Source organism: Coturnix japonica, chromosome 4 (genome assembly GCF_001577835.2).
Source record: "Coturnix japonica isolate 7356 chromosome 4, Coturnix japonica 2.1, whole genome shotgun sequence".
In the NCBI taxonomy this organism is placed as follows: Eukaryota; Metazoa; Chordata; class Aves; order Galliformes; family Phasianidae; genus Coturnix; species Coturnix japonica.
The window spans coordinates 34,813,330-34,837,345 of NC_029519.1; the positions used below are offsets into that span (position 1 = coordinate 34,813,330).

Below are 24,016 nucleotides of genomic sequence, written 5' to 3' on the forward strand. Positions count from 1 at the left end.
CCCAGCGCCGCCGCGGCAGCAGCCGGGGAGACCCCGCCGCGCCTGACGGGTCTGAGCGGGGGCGGCACCGAGCGGGAGGCGGGGCACAAGGAAACGGCCGGTAGTGCTGCTGCACTACGGAACAGGACATTTCAGTTCCCCTTTTAGTCATCAGCCAGAAGAGTCTGTGCTCTTTAACCCGAGTCAAAGCCCTTTCCAGTAGCTTGAATAGCTTTATTACACAGTTTATTCTGTTTAGTGGATATTAAATTGTGCAAAGACCTTTTAAGCACCAGCTCAGGCCATCCACAGCAGCCAAAATTGATTATTTAAGTAATGTGTCTAACGTGATTAACGGTAAAAATCATCACACAGAGAAAGCGAGAATACAATACGCTTAATTCCTCAGAGCTGAGAAAACACAAGGCTCTGGGCAGAGATCAGCACCTCTTTTGCTATCTTCAGAAAGAGCCACACAAGCAATGAGACACATCTGCCACAAATACGCTCAGGAAACAGCCCAGGCCTCTGTCAGAACTACTAAAGGGAACTGATGTTTTAAATTAACCTGAAGCAGAGCACGTAACATTGTTAGCTCTGTGTAAAGAGAGTTGATTTTCTAATTAAGGTGTTAATTCTCAGAATTGGAGAGGAAGATAAAATATAAACCCACCTATGATGGAGGTTTAGTCCTGCAGTGCTTACGCACAGAAGCCGTTCTTGTCTGAATGAGTAATCCCACCAATTTTAGTTAGGCTTCACGCATCATACCCGGAATCAGATAGACCTAACTTAACTCAGGTGTGTATGTACGCAACTAGAGGGAGCTTTGATTACTTTTCTTCTCTAACATTAGCGATTCTATGGAGCATACCTTATTTAATACAGGGTATCACATCATTGCTCCAATTTAGTGCACCAGCACCTTAACTAGGACCCCCCCACCTCAAGCTGCAACTCATAGGGTCCCCTCACGTCACCCTAAGGCTCCATTACTTCAGCCTGGTTACCCCCACCCTAGTGTAGGATACTGTCACCTCAGTACGGAGAAACTCCACAGCCGCACTCAGAACACCCTTGTGAGAAGCCAAGAGCAGACACGGGGCCGAGAAGCCCAACATGAGGCTCAGGGTGGGCGGGATAAGAGGGGCGTTAAGTCCCACCCCGGCCGCCCCCATCAAGCCCCGCCTGTCCCCGCCCCGGCCCTATTAGGGCCAAGAGGAGCCGCCTGCTGCCTTGACGCGGTGGTGACGTGGTGCCGAGCCGTTGCTGTGGCTGCTGAGCCGTTCCCAGAACGCAGCTGGGTTGCCGGCCTGGTGGTGGTACCTCCCCTGTGGAAGGTAGCTGGGAAGGGACTGCGGGCCTGTTGGAGGCGGTGCGGGGTGGTAACCGGCTCTTCCGTCTGCTTGTCGGTACCGGCTCTGCTGAGGCGAGAAACGTGCTCGTTAATGTCTTTATTCGGGGTTTCTTTGCTTTTGCTGCTTGGGTCGCTGCCTGAATGATGTGTTCGGGGTGTCTGCAGCGCTTCTGCTGGGACTGAGGTGCTGGAGTCTTCTTGGTGGTGGGGATTAAGCCTTGCTGAAGGTGGTGCGCTTCTTCTGACGCTAGTCTTGCTATGGTGTGTGAATGTATGTGTTTGTCCCTCCCTGCTTTGAACATATAAGGTGCACTTAGTGTTTGATTGAATGCTTGTAAGTGATATATTTGAAACTTAGTGTCTGCAGGAAGCATATTTTTCCTGGTTAAGAACCAGTTTGGTAGTGACTGATCACTGCAGTTATCAAGAGGAAGAAATCAGTGAAATGCTTCATAGAATCTGTTTGAGGGCTGAAGTGATGTTGGTATTGCTAGGAAGTTAATAACTAAACGTTGACTTAAGAAAGGCTTGGTAAAATAATCAGTCTCCAAAACTTTAGTAAGGTTTGGGATGCTTCAACATCCCCCACTAGTTGATTTGTTATGTATATGTTGTTCCTTTGTAGTTTCTCATCCTAGATGCTGCTTGTGATACTGTGAAATGGAGAGAACAAGAAAGAAGACAGTGAGGAATTTTGGTCTTTTATTTTATTGCTTGCACATTAACTTAAAGGTCTTTGCCCTGCAGTCATCTATGTCTCTGTGGTGGTCATGTGCTTCCATTGGCTGTGTTGCTCTAAACAGCAAGAAAATGGTCTCCCTTAGATATCTCCTAGCTGTGTGACAAGCATAGGAACAAAAAATACCACCTCTTCATCTGCTTCCTCTTGTTTGCTTTTAATGGAAACTGCAGAATTGAAGTTTAGTTTGAGTGATCAAGAGTGTGAGTGAGAGAAGTTGACCAGTGGTAGCACATCTGTTTTATATTAAGAAGGAGGCTGAAATAGTTATGGGTTGTGCCAGGAAAGTGGAAGGAGCATTTCATAATGAACTGACTGCTGTTGCAACTGCTGCTCTGTATAACTTTTAAACTGCATTTATTCTGGTAGTAGTGGTTGCTGGCTGTTAATCAGCTCTGGCTCAGTCTCAGTGGAAAACTGGTGATTCAGCTGTTTGTAGTCATGTGGAATGGGGAGATGTGTGCTCTTCTGTTGGTGCTGATGGTGAGGAGGAGTGTGTGGGCCCTCTGCCCCCCCGGCCACTATCTTGATTTAAATCCCTTCCTCATTTAGGAGATTGTGTTCAGCTAAAAAACACACCTAATGATTTTTGGTACAGATACTTAATGACTTTGATTGAGATACTATTTGTTTAACTTCTGTTGTTGAACTGGGCAGCTGTAGGGAGACAAATAGGTTATAGGTATATATGGAAGCTGTATTTCAGCTGTACTTCCACCTGCAAACCTGGTTTTGCCTTATTCCTTTTCACTCTCATATGTACAACAGTGTTAACAATAGATCAGATATATGTGCTTGACCTGAGATAAATGAAGCATGCCACATTTAGCCATCAGTCATAATTAAATACTGCTGTTTACTCTTATTTATGTTGTGTACACTTGAATGTATTAAAGTATATTATCCTCTTAGGAAACTATTATAAGGGCACATCCAGGAATTCATATGACAGTTGGACACTGAAGGCTATATAAGCTTTCTTGAAGGCAGGGATCACAGGAAGTTGTGTATATGAAATATTGCCAAATTCTGTGTAATATTTCAAGTTCAGAGTAGCAAAATGCTTTATTATTAAGAAGTTACTCTTATGCCGTTATGTAAGAATTACAGATTACAAGAGCTAAAAGAATAAGGAATAAAACTATTACATGAAAAGTATACTTGCATTTGTTGTCATGCTGACTTTTGGAAACCTTCTCTGGTGGTTGCAGGAAGCCCTTCAGTATGGACCAGTTTGAAGATACATCAGATGATGAAGTGGATCACGCTTTCTATGAAAGTGACTTTGGAGAGGAGAAGAAAACTGAAGAAACGGGTGAATATATAGAGAAAGGAAGTACAAAGGTAGTTCTTTCAGACCCTGACTTGATTGCTAGTTCAAAGGATACAGACTGTTGTGAGGAGGAAAATGAAGAGAAGCAGGAAGATTTGCAGAAGAGTCCATTCCTAGAAGATAGCACAGACAATCCTGGGGATGCTTCATCTTTTTCACTTCCTCCAGTTTGTGAGAATGCAGGTACATCTGGAGCAACATCTGCAGCAAGCAGGAGAATGCAGGAAAATGTTCCTCCTGGGAGTCCTGAAATAAATTATTATACAGATGAAGAAGACAGTAGTGATGACGACAGAAAACAGAAGATTAGACCAGAGTCAGCTAAACAGTCCTACAATGTAGGAAGGGCTAGCAGAACGTACAGTACTACCAGTTCCTCTTCCTCATCCTCAAGCTCAGATACAGATACTGATAGCTCTTCATCAGACTCATTGCATTCTTCCTCCAAGAGAAATGCTTGTAGCGTGATTCTTCCATCTCCAAAACAAAAATGTGCATCAGCAATAAAATTACCAGAAGGAAAAATGAAGCTTGGAGACCATGTGGAGGAATCTGAAAATGCAGGTACTATTATAACATCCCTGTCAACTCCAGACAACAGTTCCAACCAGCCTTTTGAATTTGCAGCTTCAATTGTTAACATTTGAAAGTAAAAGGAAAAAAGAATGTGAGACAAGAACTACATGTGTATTTAGAAGAATTTCAATACTATGAAATGCTTGAATACTCTTAAGGCTTCAAAATACAGATTTGCACATATACTTATGTATTTTTATTTTCTTTTTCATTTAGAATCCAAGTCTGATTCCAGCAGCAATGGCTCACATGATGGTGTGGATCTGAATCAGCATGTGAAAGGTAACTTTTGAATGTATTTATCTATTTTAAAAATGTGTAGTGTTTTTATGTTTTTGATAACAGTATAGAAATGCACTTAATGGAAGAGAATATTAGGGATTTTTCTTTGAGCTAGATAATGCATTTTGACTGTAGTTTGCTCCAGTGTGTTAGAGCTGGTATGATTACAGCTATGTGTTGTTTCCTTACTTTATGCCTTGCTATGTTGAGCCTATATTAAGGAAGACTTCAAAATATGCTGTGTCCATCATTTAACTTTCCTGTGAATAGAAGTCAGGTTTTTATTTGCATGGAGGTTCTTCTAAGAAAAACAAAGCTAACCATGAAGATTCTGGTAGGAATATTTCTTAACATTTGACAGTCCTTGTGTACAATAGCTCCTTCCTGGTAGGAAAGGCTCCATCTACTTGCCAAAACATCATGTTGCTAGGCAATTAAGAAGTTATAATGTCCTGCATCTTTCTTTATTCCCTGATATGAGGAGGCTATTTAACAACCAGTGATTGTAGAAGGATTCCTTACATGCCTTAAATAAATGGTTATTATTGGTTTAAAGTAAGTATTCTCAGAGAATGACTTGAATTGTTTTTTGGAGCAGGGGAGGTTTTTCTCTGGAATGTAAACCAGTTCTAAATAACAATAATGAAGACTGAGTAATGAGTAGTAGAGTTCTGTGATTCTGCAGAGAAGACTGAGAGGGGATCTGATCCATGTTTATAAATAGCTAAAGTGCAGAAGGCAGTTGGATGAAGCCAGACTCTTGTCTGTGATGTGTAGTAACAGGACAAGGAGCAATGACCAAAAATGAGAAGATGGGATGTTATGTTCTAATATGTGGAAGCAATTCTTTGCAGTGAGAGTGATGGAGTACTGGAACAGGCTGCTCACAAAGGTTGTGGTGTCTTCCTTGGAGATATTCAAGACTTATCTGGATGCCTACCTGCACAGCCTGCTGTAGGGAACCAGCATTAGCAGGTGGACTATCTCTGGAGGTCCCTTCTAACCCCTGCAGTTCTGTAATTCATATCATATGGCAGTTAATGTTCTTGATTAAGATGTGTATTACTCTCAAATGCCTTGCTACCTTGGCAAGCATGAACTAGGTTAATTAGTTTAAGTAGTTTGGACTTTAAGTGGGGTGGGTTTATTGATGGTGGAAAGTAACTAGTCTGGGAAAGTAGGAGTTGATCTTATTCCTGATTATTATTTCCAGGTATTTTCTTAACAAATATGAATCACTCCCCCTCTTCCTTTTCCTGACTATCTGCATGAGATCTTCATCAGAACTGAAGAGACATTAGTGTTGTTTCAAGTGACAACAGTATAAGCCCTGTTTTGTATCCATGAATCAGTATTTAAAACCAAGAAATCCTGATGATCATTTCAAGTATAAAATTCAGTAGTCTGTACTGATAAAACATTTAGTTCTAGCATTATGTGAGTCTCATTTCCCAAGATCCCCAAGATTTGAAAGATTTCTGTGTAGCCTATTACTGCATTGTATCTAGGGTGTGTGCAGCAATTTATTCCATAGAACTCCATACATTGGTAACATGAACATTTGGAAGACCCGAGTCTCTTGCATTAGAAAAGGCTTCTAAGAACAAAGAATTTAGTTTGTTTTCTTCTCTGTAAGATGAGGCTGATACCTGTTTATTTCACAGAAGTGTCTGTGATCATTAGTCTGTAAATCCATGGTATTAGCTATTATTAACCTGAGGAAGTGGTGTGATGGGTTAAGTAGGACATTGGACTGAGGACTTGATCTGCTTCATGCTCTCCCTGATCTGTATACTCTCTGATGAACCTTGTTGGCCTTTTCTCTGCCTCAGATTTTCTATCATAAAAACAAAAAAGCATAGAAAATCACTTGGTGAAAACCAGTGTCATGTCAGTGTTGTTACTATGAAAACAAAATCCCTCTTTCTTAGGACATTATGAAAGAAATAGCAGCTTTAAGCACTGAAACAACTTAATACACTTTCCTTCTGGGACTGCAAGAGTGAAACGTGTGTGGCTTAAGTTTAGCCTCAGTGCCCCTGAGACAGCTGTATCATCCTGTCCTAATGTATTTGACTTGCTAATTATTTGAATTTTGTGTAAGGTTTGGCTGGTTTTAGTCTTCAAGGTCATTTAAATACTTACACATTGAAAGCAGTAAACAGCTCATTCATCCCTTAAAAGTGAGTCAGGTGTGTCCCTATGGAAACCAGCTTTCCTAGAAATCTTGAGAGGTAGAACTCCATGCTTTATGCAAATGCTGCTGCTTGTTTACTTCTCTCCCCCAAATAATTATGGTTCAGAAGCAATTAAGCGCATGTAGGGATCTCTTTAAATCACATTATTCATTGGTAGAGTATGAAGGTACAGATGAACTGTTCCAAGACTTAAGAGAGAGGACAAATTACAAACTCTTCACAACTGTAAATAACTTGAAATGTCACTGTTGCCTCATGTTGTCACTGGCCACTGTGAAAACAGTCAAATAATTAAAATACTTAAGTGTTGGGATTAATTAGCAACAAAATGGTTGGACTCCCCCTGGGGCAGGGGGGTGGAACTTGATCCATGAGGTCCCTTCCAACCCAAACTATGATTCTATGATCCTATGTATTTTTAAGATCCCTTGTGACCTGGGCTGCTTGATTCTAAATTGTTCAAATAACTTTGAAGCTCCAGTAACAGTAGCTGTACCTGAAGTACTTCAGAGCATTTAGAGTAAATGTGTTTACTATGTTGTGTGGGACTTTTTTTGTTTATTTACTGATGATGAATTGTCTGTGCTTCTGTTGGCTTGTGTAGACTTTGCAAAGGCACTTACCACCTTTACTGTGAGTGTTTTTATTTCCATGAGATTGGGAGCATGTTCAATACATTTGGGCGTGCATACCTGTTACTGTATCTTTTTGTGTCACAGTAACTACAGAGTGAAAAGGAATGTTTGGCAGTGTAAGCAGTGTTTCATAGTGGTGCAGCTTAGACAGGTTTTCAGCTAGGCAGCCTTGGGAGTAAAATATTGCTGTGGGTTAGGAGTTACAGCATTGGAAGCCTCCTTGCTGACACAGCTTGTGTGCTGCTGCTGGAAGTGATGATGGTGATTCTGACTGTCCACAGAAACAGTGTCACTACTACTTTGGCAAGTCTTACACACCTTTTTTGGCTACTTTCTTAGGTTGCTACTTTGGCTTATTTGATCATAGTTCAAGAAGCAGTGGCTTTATGATGCCCTTGTTTTGTTAGGAACAAGCACTTGCCCTGTAATACTCATGATTGTCTCTCAGGAAGTTATATACTAGGCATTCTGTTGCTTTTCTTCCTTACAGGCTTAGTAATACAAAGATCTGTTGAGGAACTGAGGGAAGTAGAGAGGAACTATAGACTTAGAGATTAATTTCTGTGCCCTGTCCTCTTGAGGAAAACCTGCTGTTGTACGAGTCTGAAATTCAGGTAGGAAATGTGAGTCTTCTATAACTCAGCCACTTATTGAGAGTGTAATTATTGGGTTTTGGCAGTCATCTGCTCAGATGTCATCAAGCAACTTCACAGCAGAGATCTTGTGATGGTTGTAGCAGTTGATTTTTCCTTTGTTTCTTTTGAGCTGTGGCATATGATACCACCACTCTTTGGAATTTTCATTGGTTGTTATTTAGAGGCATAAATGCAAGAGAACATGTAACCAGTAGTGTTAGGGGCACAAATACAGGTCGGGGCTTCAGCTTAACAACTGAGCGTCTCCTCTTTGCCATAACCTGCCTTCCACTCATGTATGATGTGTGGTCTTCATCAACTCATGAGACTCAATGGATATAAGGCAAGAGATGATACTGTTTCTCGCAGCTTCATGATAGAATTATATAATGTGGCTCCATGTGAAATGTACAACTGTCCAAAACTATTACAAGTTACTTTTTTTCCAGCTATGTTCTGCAGTGCTAGTTTTCCATGTTCTCATAAGGATATGTTTGATTCCGTTTTTACTAAGTATATGGTGGTTTGATGTTACCTTGTAAAGTGCGCTACTAGCTATTTTCCATGTATTTCTTTTTATCCCTTATAGGTTTATCCAGGTGCAATTCTTATCTCAGGTTTGTCTCCTAAACAGCTTTGATAGGAGCACTAGTTTGTTCTTGAGAGTAACGTGCTAAAATGTGATAGTGCTTATCAAGAGACATCATGCTTTATTAACCTGTTGGTTGGCGCATTTGATCTGTGCTGTTTTGCATTCTTTTGGATTTTAAGTGATTTGCATCTTCCCTTGACAAACTAATAAATCAACATTTGCTAATGTGGATGGCCTTGTGGTTACAGTTACCTAAGAGTAGTTTCTGCATATATCAGCCTGCATGCTGATGGGGCAAAGTCACTGATTTCTGAATGGATTCCAGAATTCATGAACTACGTGAATTTTGAATTCCAACTTCTTTAACAGTGACGGTACTTGCTTGCATCAGTTCTGGAGTGTAATCAGTTGAGATATTTCAATAATAGTTTTTGTAACCTTTTAAATTAAAGGCATGCTCATCATTTTGAGTCTTATAAGCTATTAATGACTGCCTCAGAAGTTCCTTACTGTAGAACTGCTGACATGGAAATGTTTTGCTGAGGAAATATTGCTGTGCATCCATTTCCTTTTTTCCTGCTTTGCTCAAAGCTCCTGATTTGGTTGCATAGGACTCCTGTGGCTAAAAACAAGGGATACCTTTTGGAGGCACTGTGATATTGGAGTGATGCAGGTAGCGCTTTGAGTAAGGTTTCCTGCCCCATCTCTTGGCTCCTAATACCTGTTTGATCTAACCTGCTACCACCGTTCCTGTGGCATAGGCTCATTCCTGTGGCTCAACTTTGTAATAATAGAACAGCAAAGCTCTTAGAGAAAGCCAAGGCATAGGGGTAGGTCGATAGTTTTGCTGGAGCTTAGCTACAATTAAGCATAAGCAGCTCTGGCCAAGAGAGGTTTTCCAGTTTATACTCGTGAATATGCGAGTCTGCTTTCTGTATATTTTTGTGTGCATTCCTTGTATTTTATTTTTCTATCTCAAAACCTCCAGTCCTGGTTTAATATTTCAGTGTTTCTACTGTCCTAAATTGCCAACTGTTTCTTAGTCTGTCACAAATAGTCTCTCTATCCATTAACCTTAATTTCTCTTTGCATCATGCTGGTGAATTGCAGCACTGCTTCAGGAGTAAATAAGCAAAATCACTTCAGGAAATGCATTCTGTATCACTGAGTCATGCTTTCCCAGTGTTGTTTTTCTATCTAAAACAATTTGTCCTGTCCTTGAGGTGAGACAGATATCTTAAATATCATTGAAGCCAAGAGAAAGTCACTTTCCATGTGCAAACCTGTAAATATTAAGTGACAGGATGATTCCTGGCTTTGTGAATTATTTCTAGTCTTGGCTTTCTGAAGATGTTTGCTATTGCCTGTAAGACTAGACTTATGCTTGTATTGGTGGCACAAATGATAACCACTACAGTGATAATGGTTGCATGCAGTGTTACTTTAGTGCTTTGTACCAGTAACCCCATTAGCATGTATAGATAAATGCCACTGCTGATGGCTGGTGCTGTTGCAACTCCAATGAATATCCGAGGATAGAATTTTGTGTGCATATTGTCGATGCATGGTGAAGGTAGAAACTGAGGTCATCACTTTGAAAGGGGTATTAGAAGTACTGGCCATTTAGAAGAAATGGCCATGCACAGAAAGCTGATCGACATCTTTATTGCTAAGTAACTAATACATCTGACTCAGTTCCTTGTAGAACATGCAAGTATTGCTGATCCTATTTGCAGTGAGTTCGCTTGCTCATTGTATCCATTCAGCTCCTCTAAACTACTGTCTGTAAATGAGGAGGAGTTGCCTAGTGAGAAGGAAGTATCTTGGACTTGATTTTTGGAGTGAATCTTGTGTAATATGAAGGTATTGAGGAAAACGATCAGTCCTGAAAATTTGCAAAATACATGAATTTGAAGTTCAGTTGGGGAGGCAAAAGATACTTTGATTTTTCATGCCTGTAAATTGTAACAAAATGTAGCATTTTCATTCTTTTTAAATATATATTTATACTTTTATTTCTGCCATTGTAAAGCTGCTCTACAGTTGGAGAATGAAGAACTGCGAAAACTAACTGTAGGTCATCCAGCTGAAAGAACAAGGGAAAATATTTCCACCAATGAAGAAGTAAAGTATTGCTGTGATTTTAAAGCTGCTCTGGAGTTAAAGGATAAACAACAACGAAAACTGGGCATCATTCATCCAGCTAGAGGAACAAGGAAAAATTATTCTTTCACAAATGATGAGGTCAGACGGATTGATCAGGAGAACCAGAGGCTGCTCCAAGAACTGGCCCGGCTGTGTGCGTCGCCGGGAAGCAGAACCAACATGTTGAAGAAGTCGGCTTCTCCATCTCTTCAGGTGTACCACAGTGCCATCAACAGGCAGAAGGAGCAGCGCAGAATTGAAAAAGAAAACCTGGTGAGTTTTGACAATTGCTTTGGATGGGTAAATTTGGGGCTGTTTATTATTAACAAATCACTGCTAAAGACTTTAAAACTGATTAGGCAGCACTTTTAGTTTCACTGCACTAAGTCTGCAATGAATTTCCACAAATATACTGTTTGTGTAGTTGTTAATTATGCTTTATTTTCAGATGAAAATACATTATACTTTGAATGCATTACTTTTTAGCGTTATTCAATTTAAGGGTAATTGTCATTTCCCCAGACATAATTTTGTATAGCAGTCAAATTCTGTTTGCACTACTTTGTGCATTATTGTTACCTACCTTTCAGGAACAAGCTCACATAATATAAAGCAATCGATATGACAGCATCAAACCCATTACATTTAAAATGTGGTACAGTGTGGATGTCACTTGTTTCTGGATCATAACTATCTATTGCTTTCAATATTTGTAGTTCTGCTTTTCTCATTATTTGAATATATGTGACAACTAGAAAAATTGAATTAGTAGAAAACAGGAGCTTAGGCTCATTTGGGAGAGTATTAGAGCTGACACCAAGTAATACTGGTTTTAACAAGACTTTTAATGACTGAATTGTATTATGGTGAATGACATTTTCATATCTAGTTGTTCATTGCTGTGTTTGAAAAGGAGGTAATGTATAGCTAAAAGTATTAGGGAAGTTGTTAGCGGCATTAATGTAACCGTTCTTTTTTTCTTCTGTTAGGTTGAAGTTTCCTTTTACATAAATAGAATTCTTCCATGCTGAATCTCTATCTGATTGTCCTCTTCAGGAAAATACATTACACTTCAGTTCTTCCATCTCAGATTTCTACATCATTTAAAACTTTCCCTAAGTGAGCAATGGGGGGTTACGGGTATCCATAACACTTCACACACTGAGAGGGATTTGGTGTGACAACATACTGTAGATACAATACTCCTCATTGTGGAGGGAGAAATGTTTTTAGGATTCAGTTTTCTTAAGCTTTTAGGACTGCTTTCTTTATATGTTGTGGGTGTACCTGACTAATTTAGAAAGAGGAATCTGGGAGAAGGCTCTGGGGAGACTTCATAGTGGTCTTTAATACTTGAAGGGAGCATACAAACAGGAGGTGGAACAGCATTTAACAAGGGTGGATGGTGATAGGACAAGGGGGAAAATGGCTTTAAACAGAGGCAGGGGAGACTTAGGTTAGATATGAGGAGGAAGATGATCACTCAGAGGGTGGTAACGCACTGGCACAGTTTGCCCAAGCAGGTTGCAGATGCCCCATCCCTGGATGCATTCAAGTCCAGGCTGGATGTAGCTCTGCGCAGGCTAGTCTGGTGGTTGGTGACCCTGCACAAAAACAAGGGGGTTGAAACTAATTAATCTTTGATGCCTCTTTCAACTCAGGGGTTGCACAGGCAGATGGGCCCCATCCCATGTGCAGGCATGTGTCTTTTAATTATGTCAGAACTTTATACTTGCCTCTGCTCTTTCCTAAATGGAGCCTGCTTTGGGTGGCTGAACTTAGCTAGAAAGCCCTGTGTGTGTGCCTCTTATCAGTAGAGGACGCTGTTGATTGAGCAAACCGGTTCCTTTTCCAAAGGTATGGCCAGCTGCTACTCTCCCATGGAAAGCATGACTGATAGGTTACTCGTTTCCCATGTCTGTATGATCTCTGTACTGACAAGTGTTTATCTCAGTTTCTGCTAGTGAATGTATAAAGCTGAGCTTCGGAGGCTGAAAACTATTTTGAACTTTAGTGGTTTGTGTTTGGCACAATCGATATAGTATATCAGTGTAAATATTTAGAGGCCTTCTAAGTTCCGATTTGCAGCCACTGCATCATTCCTTCCTCCTTTCGTCTGAATTTAAATGTGAGTAATTTTGTATAGTTTTTTTGTTGTCGAATGTTTTTGTTTCTCAGACTAGGATTTAAGTGTTCTAGCAGCTTAGGTCACTTGTGTTCATTCAGGTTCCTTGTGGACAGGTGACCTTTGGAGTTCATGCTGGAAGCTGAGTGGAAAATCTTAGCAGGTCTGGGGCAGCAGTTCCCAACCTTAGGTCAAGAGCAATGAGGGTGTTCTCCTTTGCTGTGGTATTTGGCCTTGCCGTGCATCCTTGTGAATTTTTCTGACCCTTGCTGTTACACCTCACTGTGTATAAATGTCAGTGTCATTCATTCCCTTGTGTTGTACTCTCCTGAAATGTACTCTGTGTTCCAGCAGATACCACTGATCCCAGCTCTAGTATAGTCAGCCTCACACACCCAGTGCAAAATTCGCTTAGGGGCTGGCTTCCCTTATGTTATGCTTGGCTCCCCAGACCCATCTGCTGGACTCTTACTTCCTACTTTCCATTGTGGCCTCTACCTGAGCAGAGATCCTCCACCCAAACTGCTTCCTTTCTCCTGCACTTTGAACTGCTTGAATTTTTGTCTTTCTGGTCACTCTGAGCTTCCTCGGAAGAAAAAGAAAGCACTTTGCAGCTGCTATATGTTCATTTATCTCCATTTGATTTAAGGCTGCTGATGGGTTGAGATATTCAGAGGGTGAGAAGGGGCAAGGGAGTGAGTGTCTCTGGCTGTCACCACATACAGAGAACATAATTTAGTTTGGGCCACATCCTTTAGTCTTGTGCTTCACTGCAGTTCCTGTGATGTCCACATCATGCTGCAAACAAAGGACACCACTTCTTGGCATGGAAACAAGACTAGGAGGACATGGGCACACTGAGGTTTTGCCCAGGTACCTCACACCTTCCTCATGAATTCTGTGCTGCTTCTGCCTTCCTTCCATCCCTTCCCCAGGGACCATTCCCAGATCAGAGCACCACACCTCAGATGTCACATACTTTATGTGACTGTAGGAAGATTATTGGGGTTATTTTGCTTTACTGGTCTCTTTCTGGAAGAGCTGTAGGAAACAATCCTCTTAAGAGGTCAGAAATACTAGCACTGGGCTTGGATGCTCCTTGGATACTCAGTCACGCAGGGTTTTGTGAGATGTTGCCACTTACTATGTAGGTCATGTTAAGACTGATACAAAACAAAGGTTTGTAAAAAACAGTTTTGTTTCAGGATTATGAAGTACAGTAAAAGCAAAATAAAAGCAAAATAACATTGTTTCCGTGGCTTCTTTGTCAGGGAAGTTACTCAGATATGAGATTGACATGCAGATGCAGCTGGCTAAAATAAACTGCTGTAAAACGTACACATTGTGCAACTCTGCAGTCATAGTTTTGAGGCTTTAGGCTCTTCATGCTGATTCCTTACCTTACAAACCCTCTTGTGAAGAAGAAGCTGTCCCTGAATGTACTGTTATATCTGCTTCACCCTCCCCCACCTGGGCTCTGCACAGGGACAGTGTGTTTGCTAATGTGAGTGACATTAGAGGAGGCATAATATAAATAAATCTGAACAGCTGTCAAGGCACGCTAGTCAGCTGGCTACAATTTGAAGGTGGTGAAAACTGAAGCCTTCACATGGTCAAAAAGCTAAGTAAAACAAGAAAAAGTAGCATCTTTTCTCCAAGCTAGCAAAGTTGTTACATCCCTTTCCATGACAGAGGAGAAAACAGTAGTGAAAATAGTTGACTTTCTAAATGGTAGTGCAATCATATTAAGCTTGAATCAGCTGCTCTGAGCAGCTACTATTAAGAGCAACTGATAGATTCCTGTATTTGTCTGTTATTCAGTTTTCTCTATAAATCCCATCAGGAATGTGTCTTTGGCACCTGGATTACTTAGTGTGATTTGATTCTTTGCTCATTAAGGTCAATGACAGTTTCTATTACTGCTGTTGTTCAGGGTTAAGACTACAGAAATCTGGCACTTCAGAATAATGGAAGTGTCAGTGTTTCATTTCTCAGAATCCTCTTTTGAGGAGAATATAGTAGAAGAATTAGCAGGTTTAAATGGGTAATTGAAAAAGAACATTACTTGTAGATGGTAGTTCCCTGGTACATGAGACAGTAGGCTTGTTAGTAGAATAACATAAGCACTGGATTAGATATTTAACTAACCTAATTAGATCAAGTCTGACATTTTGGTATACTGATGTATGCACGTCTGTATGAAGAAGGCTGTGCTTCAAACTGTAGGGTTCACAACCACAACTAGCATGTAAGTTACAAGTCCTTGGTACAGTGCTCAGCACAGGGTAGGGATACAATGAGAGCTATTTTCTAGCTCTCTACAAAAGCTTTTCTTAAAACAGGGATGGAACCACTTAAGCACAGCGTAATCTGCTCATTTGTGGGTAAGGATAGTATGATGTCTAGTTTTAACCTCTTCTAAAAACAATCTTTTCATACTGGAAGCAGTCTGTCTTTGCTTTTAATAATGTAGTCTGGATGCTTGTTAAAATACAGACCTAGTAGTAAAAGTAGAGATTAAGCTGGGATTAAGCAGGCGTATTCAAATTCATGTGTTCAGAATCAAGCTTGAAATTACTGCAATATTAAGGTATGCAAATTCTGAGGCTATTATGGGTGGAGTGCAGACTTGAAATGACTTTCACAGGGAGGAGAATGTTGCTTGTATTATTTACCTGTTTATGACAAAGCGGACTATTTTGAGAGCTTCCATTTATAATATAGAAGTGTTCTTTGCAAACCCATATATATGTAGTTGTGTTAGAAGATGGTGGTGAACTTAAACATAAACTGTTGGATGTAACATTTAGAGAAGTCTACCATTTTGTGTTCTGTAACAGGCTTTAGTGAAGAGCTATTTCTAGCTGGAGTCCTTCCTTTGACTTCTGCTTACTTAGGTATTTCCACTTGGGAGTGAACTGGTTGGCACTCAATGCAGGCACTTGTGACATATTATGCTTGAGCCAAAATGGCTTGTCCTTTCTCTCCTGCACACTGTGCAGGTTTCCAGTCCTCTGTGCAAACTCTTGGTAGTTTTTTACATTCCTATTACAGCTGGGCAATGGCAACTAAGATCTCATGATTAACATGATGTTTCCCAAGTCAGTTTATATGCCATTTTTCTTCTAAAACAACAAAAATGCTGATTTAACAAAACAGAAATACGCAAATAAAAAAATGCCAACAGGAATAAAAACAAAGAAAAATTAAAAAACCTGGGAGTAGATGGGGGGCAGAGGAGGGAGATGATCACTTCATATAAAATGCAGTTTAATGGCTTGTGGGTTCTTGATGTCTACCATGTAAGTAAGCATTTAGATAATAAATCCTTATTAACAGTGGTATCATTTGTCTTTTGGAGACTTCTGTAATTGCAGTTTGCATTGTCTCATTGGTAGATGTGTGCTATAACTCTAACCAATGATTTAGTCAATGTCAAATATTCGCAGGCCATCCATTCAAATTAAATTAGCAGAGAATGTATAAACCTTAAAAAAGCAGGCCTTGGAAGCTAAATATATGAAAAATGTGAACTTGTGAATTGGAAGTTGTGTGTAGCAGAGCCCTTCCAAATTTATCCAACTATAAAGTTCTTTTTTTAGAAAGATTATGGAAAATGGTATGCATTAGTTCAAGAATTTCAAGCAAAAGTGATAATAAAATTTGAGGAAAATGGGTATATCCTTAGAAATACTACGTAGGTTGCCAGAGTTGATTTCAAGAAGAGGAAATAATGTCTATAAGATCATAGTTGAAATTACTGTTAAAAGTATGTTATGGATAAGACATTCATAAAGGCCATAGTAAAAATAAATAAAATAAGAAATCCAACATTGTGCTTTTCTTTCTAGTTCCACAGAATTGAGGTCAGTAGTTCTCTCTAAGGATACTGTGGGCTGTAGGCATCCAATCTTGTGGCTTCCCTGGGCCTCATTGAATGAAGAGGGGTTGTCCAGGACTGCATCTATGAGGGTTGCTCTGAAAGTAACACCTATTTATTTCCATGGGAACAATAGCAAATACCAAGAGCACAGTATGTGATTTAATAGAGCCTATTCTCAGCTACTGTATGTTTTTTCAAGTCACCACCACCAGCTCTGTATTTCCATCAGCAACAAACAAGAGCCTGCATACTGCACTAACAACAATCTTAATCAGCAAAGGTGCCGTTACTGTTGCTGAAATGCACCACCCACTTTCATTCTTAATTATTTTTTTTTATATTAAGGCTTTACTGAAGAGACTGACAGCAGTGAAACCAACACCTGGAATGAAACGTTCTGAACAACTGTGGGACTATCAGCGCTACGTGAGCTATGCAAGTACTTCACCATCTGCAAGAGGAGAAAGTTCTCTTTCCAGGCAGCGTGGCCTGTCTCGTGAGTACTCTGAAACTGCAGATTCTTGCATTTCTTTACATGTGTTACATGTGTTTTTGTTTTGTTCTGGAAATCATGGCAATGAAGATAGTAGTGTGGAGCTTTCTGACATGCCAAGCATAAGCATTCATACTGTTGTGTTTTTTGTGTATGTGTTAACAGGAGCCTCTTCAAGAGCATGCACTGCGTCAAGCACAATGAGACAGAAGAAGGAAAAACCCGTGTCAGTTTTAACTACTGGGCTGTCACAGAGACCTAAATCCGATGATATTCATGCTGCCTGTTTGTAAGTGCATGCTTTGCTTCACAATCTGCAGTGTTCCTCAGGTTTCTATTTTCAGCAAATGCTATGTGTGAAAATATTCTTAACTGTTTAATGATTTAAAAGCATAGTTAACTATATAATTGCTTACTAAATGAATTTAGGCATACACTTACATCAATCAGTGTTTTCTGTGAGAGGAAGTATTTATGAGAGAAGTATATAGATACACAATAAAAATTGTTAATTGTTATTTAATTGTCCAACGGTAAGTGGTATTTGTATCCATGGCATAGAAGGATGGAATTGCTGTACTATGGGATTTAATTCCTAGACTGGCACTCCTCATCCTGGCTTTAGGTAAGTCTTCTGAATGTTGAGGTCATTTTCAGATGTCTGAAAGAATCTTCCTTTGCCAGCAGCATGAAGAGGTGAAAAGCTAGAATACTGATGCTGCAGAAGGTATTAGTTTTCCATGATTATAGATGGCTCAAGGTGATGAGCATTCATTTTGTGTGTAAGGTTGTGTCTCTTCCATCTTAAAAGGAATTTTAGAAATTACACTGGGGCCTTTGCACAGGAAAGAAGCATATGATGCTTTTTCAACACCAGATGTTGAAGTTTGAAGTGAACAACAGTTTCAAATTTAGTCTAAACAAGATTAAGTTTGAGATTCTTCCCAGGCTAGAGATTAGAAAGCAAAGGAATCACTCCATGGCCCTGCTTTTGTTTTTGCTGGGTTCTGTATAGTAGTTTGGCAGAACTTCTGCACCTGGTGACCTGCAGATCACATTTAGCTGTTTGACAGTATTTAGACTTTTATCTTTAAGTGTTGTGGAAAACAGAATTTGTTACAATTATTATTTGTTGATAGGACCGTAAGGCATTTTCTGCATTGTGCTGCTGTATTTATTTGCAGTATTGTGCTAATTAAAATTAGTCACTATTTGAAGACTTCTATCCTTGAATGTGAATATCAAGGTCACAATTTCTGAATGTTCACATGATAATTCTCTTCTGGGAATAAGTTTACAAAATAGATTACTTTTAATCACTTCATTTTATTTAACTTCAGCATGAAATACTGTCAATTTTCTGTCATTTTTGTAAATTGTAAGACGATTATACTATAAGAAGACACAATGTTTGCCAGTACAGTGAGTTTTCAGAATTCTATATTTGATACTAAATTGCAAAGGATGTAATTGGAGAAATGCTTCTACTTGTAGTGGAGGTTGCACTTGTTAGTGAAATTGGTGTGTGGTGGATTTCTGTTTTTGCTTTAAATAAGCCACATAGACAGTTCTTCATTAAGTTAGATTATTTCATCAGTTTTCATAACAGTAAATTCTAATAGATTTGGGTGTTTTGTAAGCTGTCACTTTGTTCTCTTCTTCCTATTTTTCCCCTCCCAATCTCTTCAAACAGAAAGTGCAAGCAGCGTCCTTTAAAATTTAACTCGTGGGAACCTCAGACTTCAGCAAATTAGAAGAGTCAGGCAATGCCATTCTTCATATGGAGTTCATAGGATTTCCTCTGTACCAGAGCTTGTCTTCTGCCAGACTGTTTGCAGCATTTACTGAAGATCCTGAGGCAACTCAGCTGTTACTCCTCACTCAGATAAGCATTGACTAGCTACATTTGTCTTTTATGGTGGATATTTTCCTAATTGTCAGCTGAACACTTTCAGGATAAATCCCTATAAATAGCAGATAGTTTACTTTCAAACATATCAACCAATAAAATTTCCTTGTGACTGCTTTTCCTTGTATGCTCCCTCCATCTGTGATATTTGTCTGTTAAAAGTCATGAGTAAAATAGTGGATGAACCTTGTCATTTTCATCTGAATGAGAAATCCAGAGCTGCATCTGGAGCCATCTTCCAGGACAGATCATGGTTGAGATCAGCTTTGTATTCTGTGTACCAGCAGCGATTGCTAGTGCTTGTGATGCAGGTCTGGTTTGTCTTCAGGCTATTAATTCTATTTCCTTGTTCAGGTAAACTTCTATACATCTGGTAAGTTTCCTCCTGGCCAAAATGCGACAGGATTTGCCAACAGTGATCTTTACATTTGTGTTATTTAAAGATCCACCTGCTTCTCACTGCAGAGTCCTAAAATGCCATTTATTATTTTTGTTGCAAGCTCTGATCATGTGCAAAAATCATCTCCTCTGGGTTATATGTGGTGAGAGCTTGGGGCAAAAGTCGCGATTCTCAGTTCCACCCACACACTACTTTTAACACTAGAACACGCTGTTGAGAGATTTTTCTTGTTTAAAGGGCCAGAAAGGGAAAATGGTGAGGAGGTCTCTTGTTTTTAGGGTTTTTCTTCTGCTGTGCCTTTCAGCATGCCTTAAGTTCTTCTGTTTGCTTTGTTTTTATAAGAACTGGTGGCTGCTGTTTCTTCCATAACAAGCTTTGAGCATGTTTCTACCTGTAGAAAGGTAGGGAAAACTCTACCTGTGGACATAAATTCTTCCCCTCCCACTCACGGAGTAAGGTTTACCCTTCAGATCCACCCTTAAGGTCCTAATTAAGATCCTAACCTCCTCCTGATCCACAAGATAAATGCCTCAGTGCCCTCCCCTAGTGGGTTGCTTTATAGGCTGTGTAGTATAGTACATGCATGCTTGATAGTGGGTGAGATTTGTCTCAGGGTTCTGTTGAGTAGTAGCAAATTATCTGCAAAACTGCCTGCTTTCTAGCTTTGCAGCTTTCTGGCTTTGCAGATAACTTGATTTTACGCTGAGGGAACAGTGCTGCTTTTAGGAGAATGGTTAATCAATTGATGGTTTTGGATTCATACACCCCAAGTATCTTTGTGGAAAGTGCTGCCTGTTAAATGCCAAAGTGTGAGCATATAAGCAGAAATAAGGAGCTTTTTTACCTGCATTTTGTGTTATTTCACCTACTGTTTCTTCTCCAGAGAAATTTGCTTGCATTGATTTTCCTTCTTAACAGCCTTCACTCCCCTTTTATTTTTTGCCTTTTTTTTCTGCAATGTTTGAGAATTTTTTTTTCCCAGAATTAAATAAAATCCAGGATATTTGTTCTTATTTAGATCCCTCTGTAACTTCTGCTTTCTCTTATTCTTTTCATATTTATTTATGCCTAAATTACCCCCAAAGTTTGGTATGTCTGACATTGTTTTATTATCTTCTCCAAACTATTCAAATACCATATGCACCCATGTTAGTGAGGTGAACGGTTACAGTGTGTTGGCAGACCCTCTCTAAGGAATGTGCAAAGGAAGAGAAAGACAAGCACACAGGTCATGATTTATAAGACTACTGCAATAAACACCATGATTTTCTTCATGACCTTAAACTTCAATAGGTTACAACCCTGGTTATTTGCCACCAGGTAGAAAACACACCAGGGCTGATCAACTTCTAGGGAACTGTGTTTAAAGAGGCACTATTTCTCATAGGACAGAAGAGAAGAAAGAGCAGAGAACAAGCCTGGAAGCTCAAGAATGAAGCATTTCTTAAAGTCTATAGCAGTACTGTGGTTTAAAAGCAAAGGAGCTTCCTTTACTAGGGCAACCAGCAGCATTAGCTGTACATTTTTAGGTAATTTGAGAATTGGTGTGGATAAAAAGGCTATTATTATTAGTTTAGTACTTTGTTGCTGCTTTTACACAGTAGTCGCACCCATAAGGACAGTCATGATAAGTGACGGAGGTCTGAAGAATTTGAAGTACAGGAAAAGGATACTAGATGGCAAGATACGGAGCCTGCAGTCTCAGCTCTCCCTTTTCTCCTGCTCATAAAACAGGTAAATCCATAGAGCTCTCAGCTGAATAACCCACTATAAAAATGCCACAGTGAATAACCATGAGAAGTTCTTAATTGTCTTGGTTAATATTGGACATGACTGTGTCTCAGAGTACATTACTTTCTGTAGAGCTGTTCCACTTCACATTGAAAACAACAGGAAGAGTTCATGTATATATTAATTTATTTCATGAGTTCAGTTTTAGTTCAATTGAACATCAGAGCAGACAACTTTTTGCTTTGTGAAAATATAGGGTATCTTTAACAATATTTCCATCTCCTACAAAGTACAATTAAAAACAGTCATTATAGTTGGTTTTGACCACAACCGTGTAACTGAACATGTCAGTGAAAAGGCTGCAGTTAGGAACTCACAGAGCATTGCTGCCAGTAGTTTGCAGATACTCTTTACACTTGCATATCAGATTAAGAAAAATAACAGCTTTAAAGACGACATGGCTTATAAAATCATGTTATATCATCATGATGTTGGGTAGTTAGAGACATGACTTAGTATAAAAGGCTTATCTCACATTGAGTTCACATTAAATTTAAAACTAGGTGTATGCCACCTACATCTTGTCTCTAGACAAAATGCTTTATCTGAAATTTGAAAGGGTACAATAGATACACACAGTTTCCAATATAAATGTTGGAGGAATTTCCATACAAAGTGCAACTGTGCTGTAGTGGACAGATTTAAAATAAATGCATCCCTCTCTCAACTGGATGTTATTCAAGTTTTATTCTGTTTCCCTAGGAAATATTTAGTTGTCCATTACATCACAATAGTTATTTTAAAAAGTTGATTGAGAACAACTGAACTATGATTAGGATGTGAAGTTTTAGACATACTTCTTGATTTCATCATAAAGTACTAGTACGAAAGCTCCACCCATGCCTCTCAACACATTTGACCAGGCACCTTTGAAGAATGCTTTGGATCCTTCATCTTTTGCTATCTTCTTCCAGCAATCAATTGTGCCCTTGTACATAATATCAGCTGTGGAAACAAACGTAGGTCATAAGGTTGGTTGAGCTAGTAACCAAGAATTTCAAATGAAATCATCAGTTCCTGAAGTCATTTTAATTCAACATATGAAAACTAAAACGCCATTGATATCACTAGAAATGCCTGTAGAGTGTACTAAGGCATAATCAGAAGTTTCCTGTAGGGTTGTGGATAACCAACAACCCCTCTATAGAAATCCCTCCCAAACACAACACTGCTACCTTGCATCCTAATGAAATAATACTTGCAGTGTCAGAATGCCATAAGAACAAACGTATTCTTACCTCCCTTTCTTCCAGACTGCATCATCATCCTACGTCGCACAGTGTCAAAAGGGTATGAAACCAGCCCTGCTGCTGCAGTGACGCTCTGGGCAATCATCCAGCTCACTATGATGTGCACATTCTTTGGATCAGGCAACATACCTGCCACCAAGAACAAATTATGAGGCAGTACAAAGGGAAAGCGTTAGAAGATGGCTCTGAAAGGAACAGTCACCCACCAAACCCAGAAGTCACTCAGTCTAGTCAATAGGAACGTGCCTGCAACTTCTCACTTTGTATTTGACAATGAGCAGTTGCTGTGAGTGAAAAAAAGTTGATAGGATTATGGAATTTTGTGACCTACAGACCACTTGACACTCCCGGACCAAAAGCTCTCTCATGCACAGCCCTCTGTGGGCTTCAAGGAGGGACAAGCCCCCATATAAACATTAAAAAAGCCAAACAAACCACAGAAATGACAGCAACTGCAAACCCATTGCTTCTGCCTGGAGCAGCAAGTTGAGGAAGGCAGGAATGCATTTCAAAAACACCCGCATATACTCCAGCACTAGCCCCCCAGAGCAGTAATAAGCCCAGCCCCGCTTGTCCTTGTAGGGCAGGGTGCCCAAGCATGCCTTTACTGGTTACATCTTCCCTCGCTGCCACCGCTCCATCCGCTTCTTACCCTTGGCCGTGTCATAAACCCCAAAATAGGCTGCTCTGTAGATGATGATGCCCTGGACAGACACACTGAATCCCTGGTACAGGCCCTTCAAGCCATCGGACTTGAAGATCTTGACAATGCAGTCGCCCAGCCCCGTGAACTCCCTCTCAGTCGCTCCTTTGCCCACATCAGCCGCCAGCCGGGTCCTGGCAAAATCCAGCGGGTAGACGAAGCAGAGCGAGGTGGCTCCAGCCGCACCGCCGGATGCCAGGTTGCCCGCAAAGTAGCGCCAGAACTGCTTGTGCCTGTCCACTCCCCCCAGGAAGATCTGCTTGTACTTGTCCTTAAAGGCAAAGTTGAGGGCCTGGGTGGGGAAGTACCGGATGACATTGGCTAGATTGCCTCTCCAGAAGGAGATGACGCCCTGCTCCTTGGGGATGCGGACGATGCAGTCGATGATGCCCTTGTACTGTTTCTCCGCCGTGATCTGTTTGCTGGCGTGCTGGACCTGGAGAAGCAAGAGGAAGGTGGCAGGGCAGGGCCAAGGACGCGGCGGGGTGACCCCGCACGCCGGCTATGGGCAGCGAACGCCCGCCCGCCGCCTGGCGCAGCTCCCGCTCCCCGAGGAGCCCGGGCAGCTCCGGCGAAACCGGAGCCGGCCGAGCGCCTTCCCATATTTAGGCACAACCGGGTGGCTCCGGGCCCACCTGTGGCACGGCTCCGTCGGGCTCCGCCGCCCGCAGCCCCGCAACCCCCCGCGCCGTCCGCCTGCTCACCTGCAGCAGTAACTTTACTCTCTCGATGGGGGCGACAGCCGTCTTGGAGATGGCGGCAGCGATCCCGCCGGCCAAAAAGTCCTTGAGGAAGCTGAGCGCTTGGTCACCCATGCTGCGAGCCGGTCCGACACCCCGTTCCCGGAGACCCAACTAGCCGCGCACCTCCCCACCCAGGAGCCCCTTGTCGCGCTCCGCCGGCCAAATGGGCCGGGGCTCCGCGCCGCCCCGCTTATAACCTGCGGCCTCTCGCGATAGGACAAGGCCGCCCCCCGGGGCCAGCACATTGG

The 24,016-nt window shown here is 40.9% G+C and overlaps 2 protein-coding genes across 6 annotated transcripts; one reads left to right on the forward strand and one right to left on the reverse strand.

The window, feature by feature from the left end:
• The first annotated feature begins 761 nt into the window (after positions 1-761).
• On the forward strand, positions 762-19,066 carry CFAP97 (cilia and flagella associated protein 97). Of its 5 annotated transcripts, none has more exons than XM_032444554.1 (7): positions 762-780; positions 3,287-3,972; positions 4,201-4,266; positions 10,359-10,744; positions 16,825-16,975; positions 17,138-17,261; positions 18,666-19,066. In XM_032444554.1, the coding sequence occupies exons 2-7, from the start codon at positions 3,300-3,302 to the stop codon at positions 18,724-18,726; spliced, it is 1,461 nt and encodes a 486-aa protein (XP_032300445.1). In that variant the 5' UTR covers positions 762-780; positions 3,287-3,299; the 3' UTR covers positions 18,727-19,066. The 5 variants fall into 5 exon arrangements, with proteins under 5 accessions (XP_032300445.1, XP_015716880.1, XP_015716876.1 ...); XM_015861394.2 differs by lacking the exon at positions 762-780 and adding an exon at positions 1,208-1,408; XM_015861390.2 differs by lacking the exon at positions 762-780 and adding an exon at positions 1,210-1,319.
• Positions 19,067-21,180: 2,114 nt separating this feature from the next.
• Positions 21,181-23,934, reverse strand: SLC25A4 (solute carrier family 25 member 4). Its single transcript, XM_015861405.2, has 4 exons — positions 23,730-23,934; positions 22,975-23,461; positions 22,311-22,451; positions 21,181-22,017 (listed from the first exon to the last, which is right to left on the reverse strand). The coding sequence occupies exons 1-4, from the start codon at positions 23,838-23,840 to the stop codon at positions 21,860-21,862; spliced, it is 897 nt and encodes a 298-aa protein (XP_015716891.1). The 5' UTR covers positions 23,841-23,934; the 3' UTR covers positions 21,181-21,859.
• Positions 23,935-24,016: the final 82 nt, after the last annotated feature.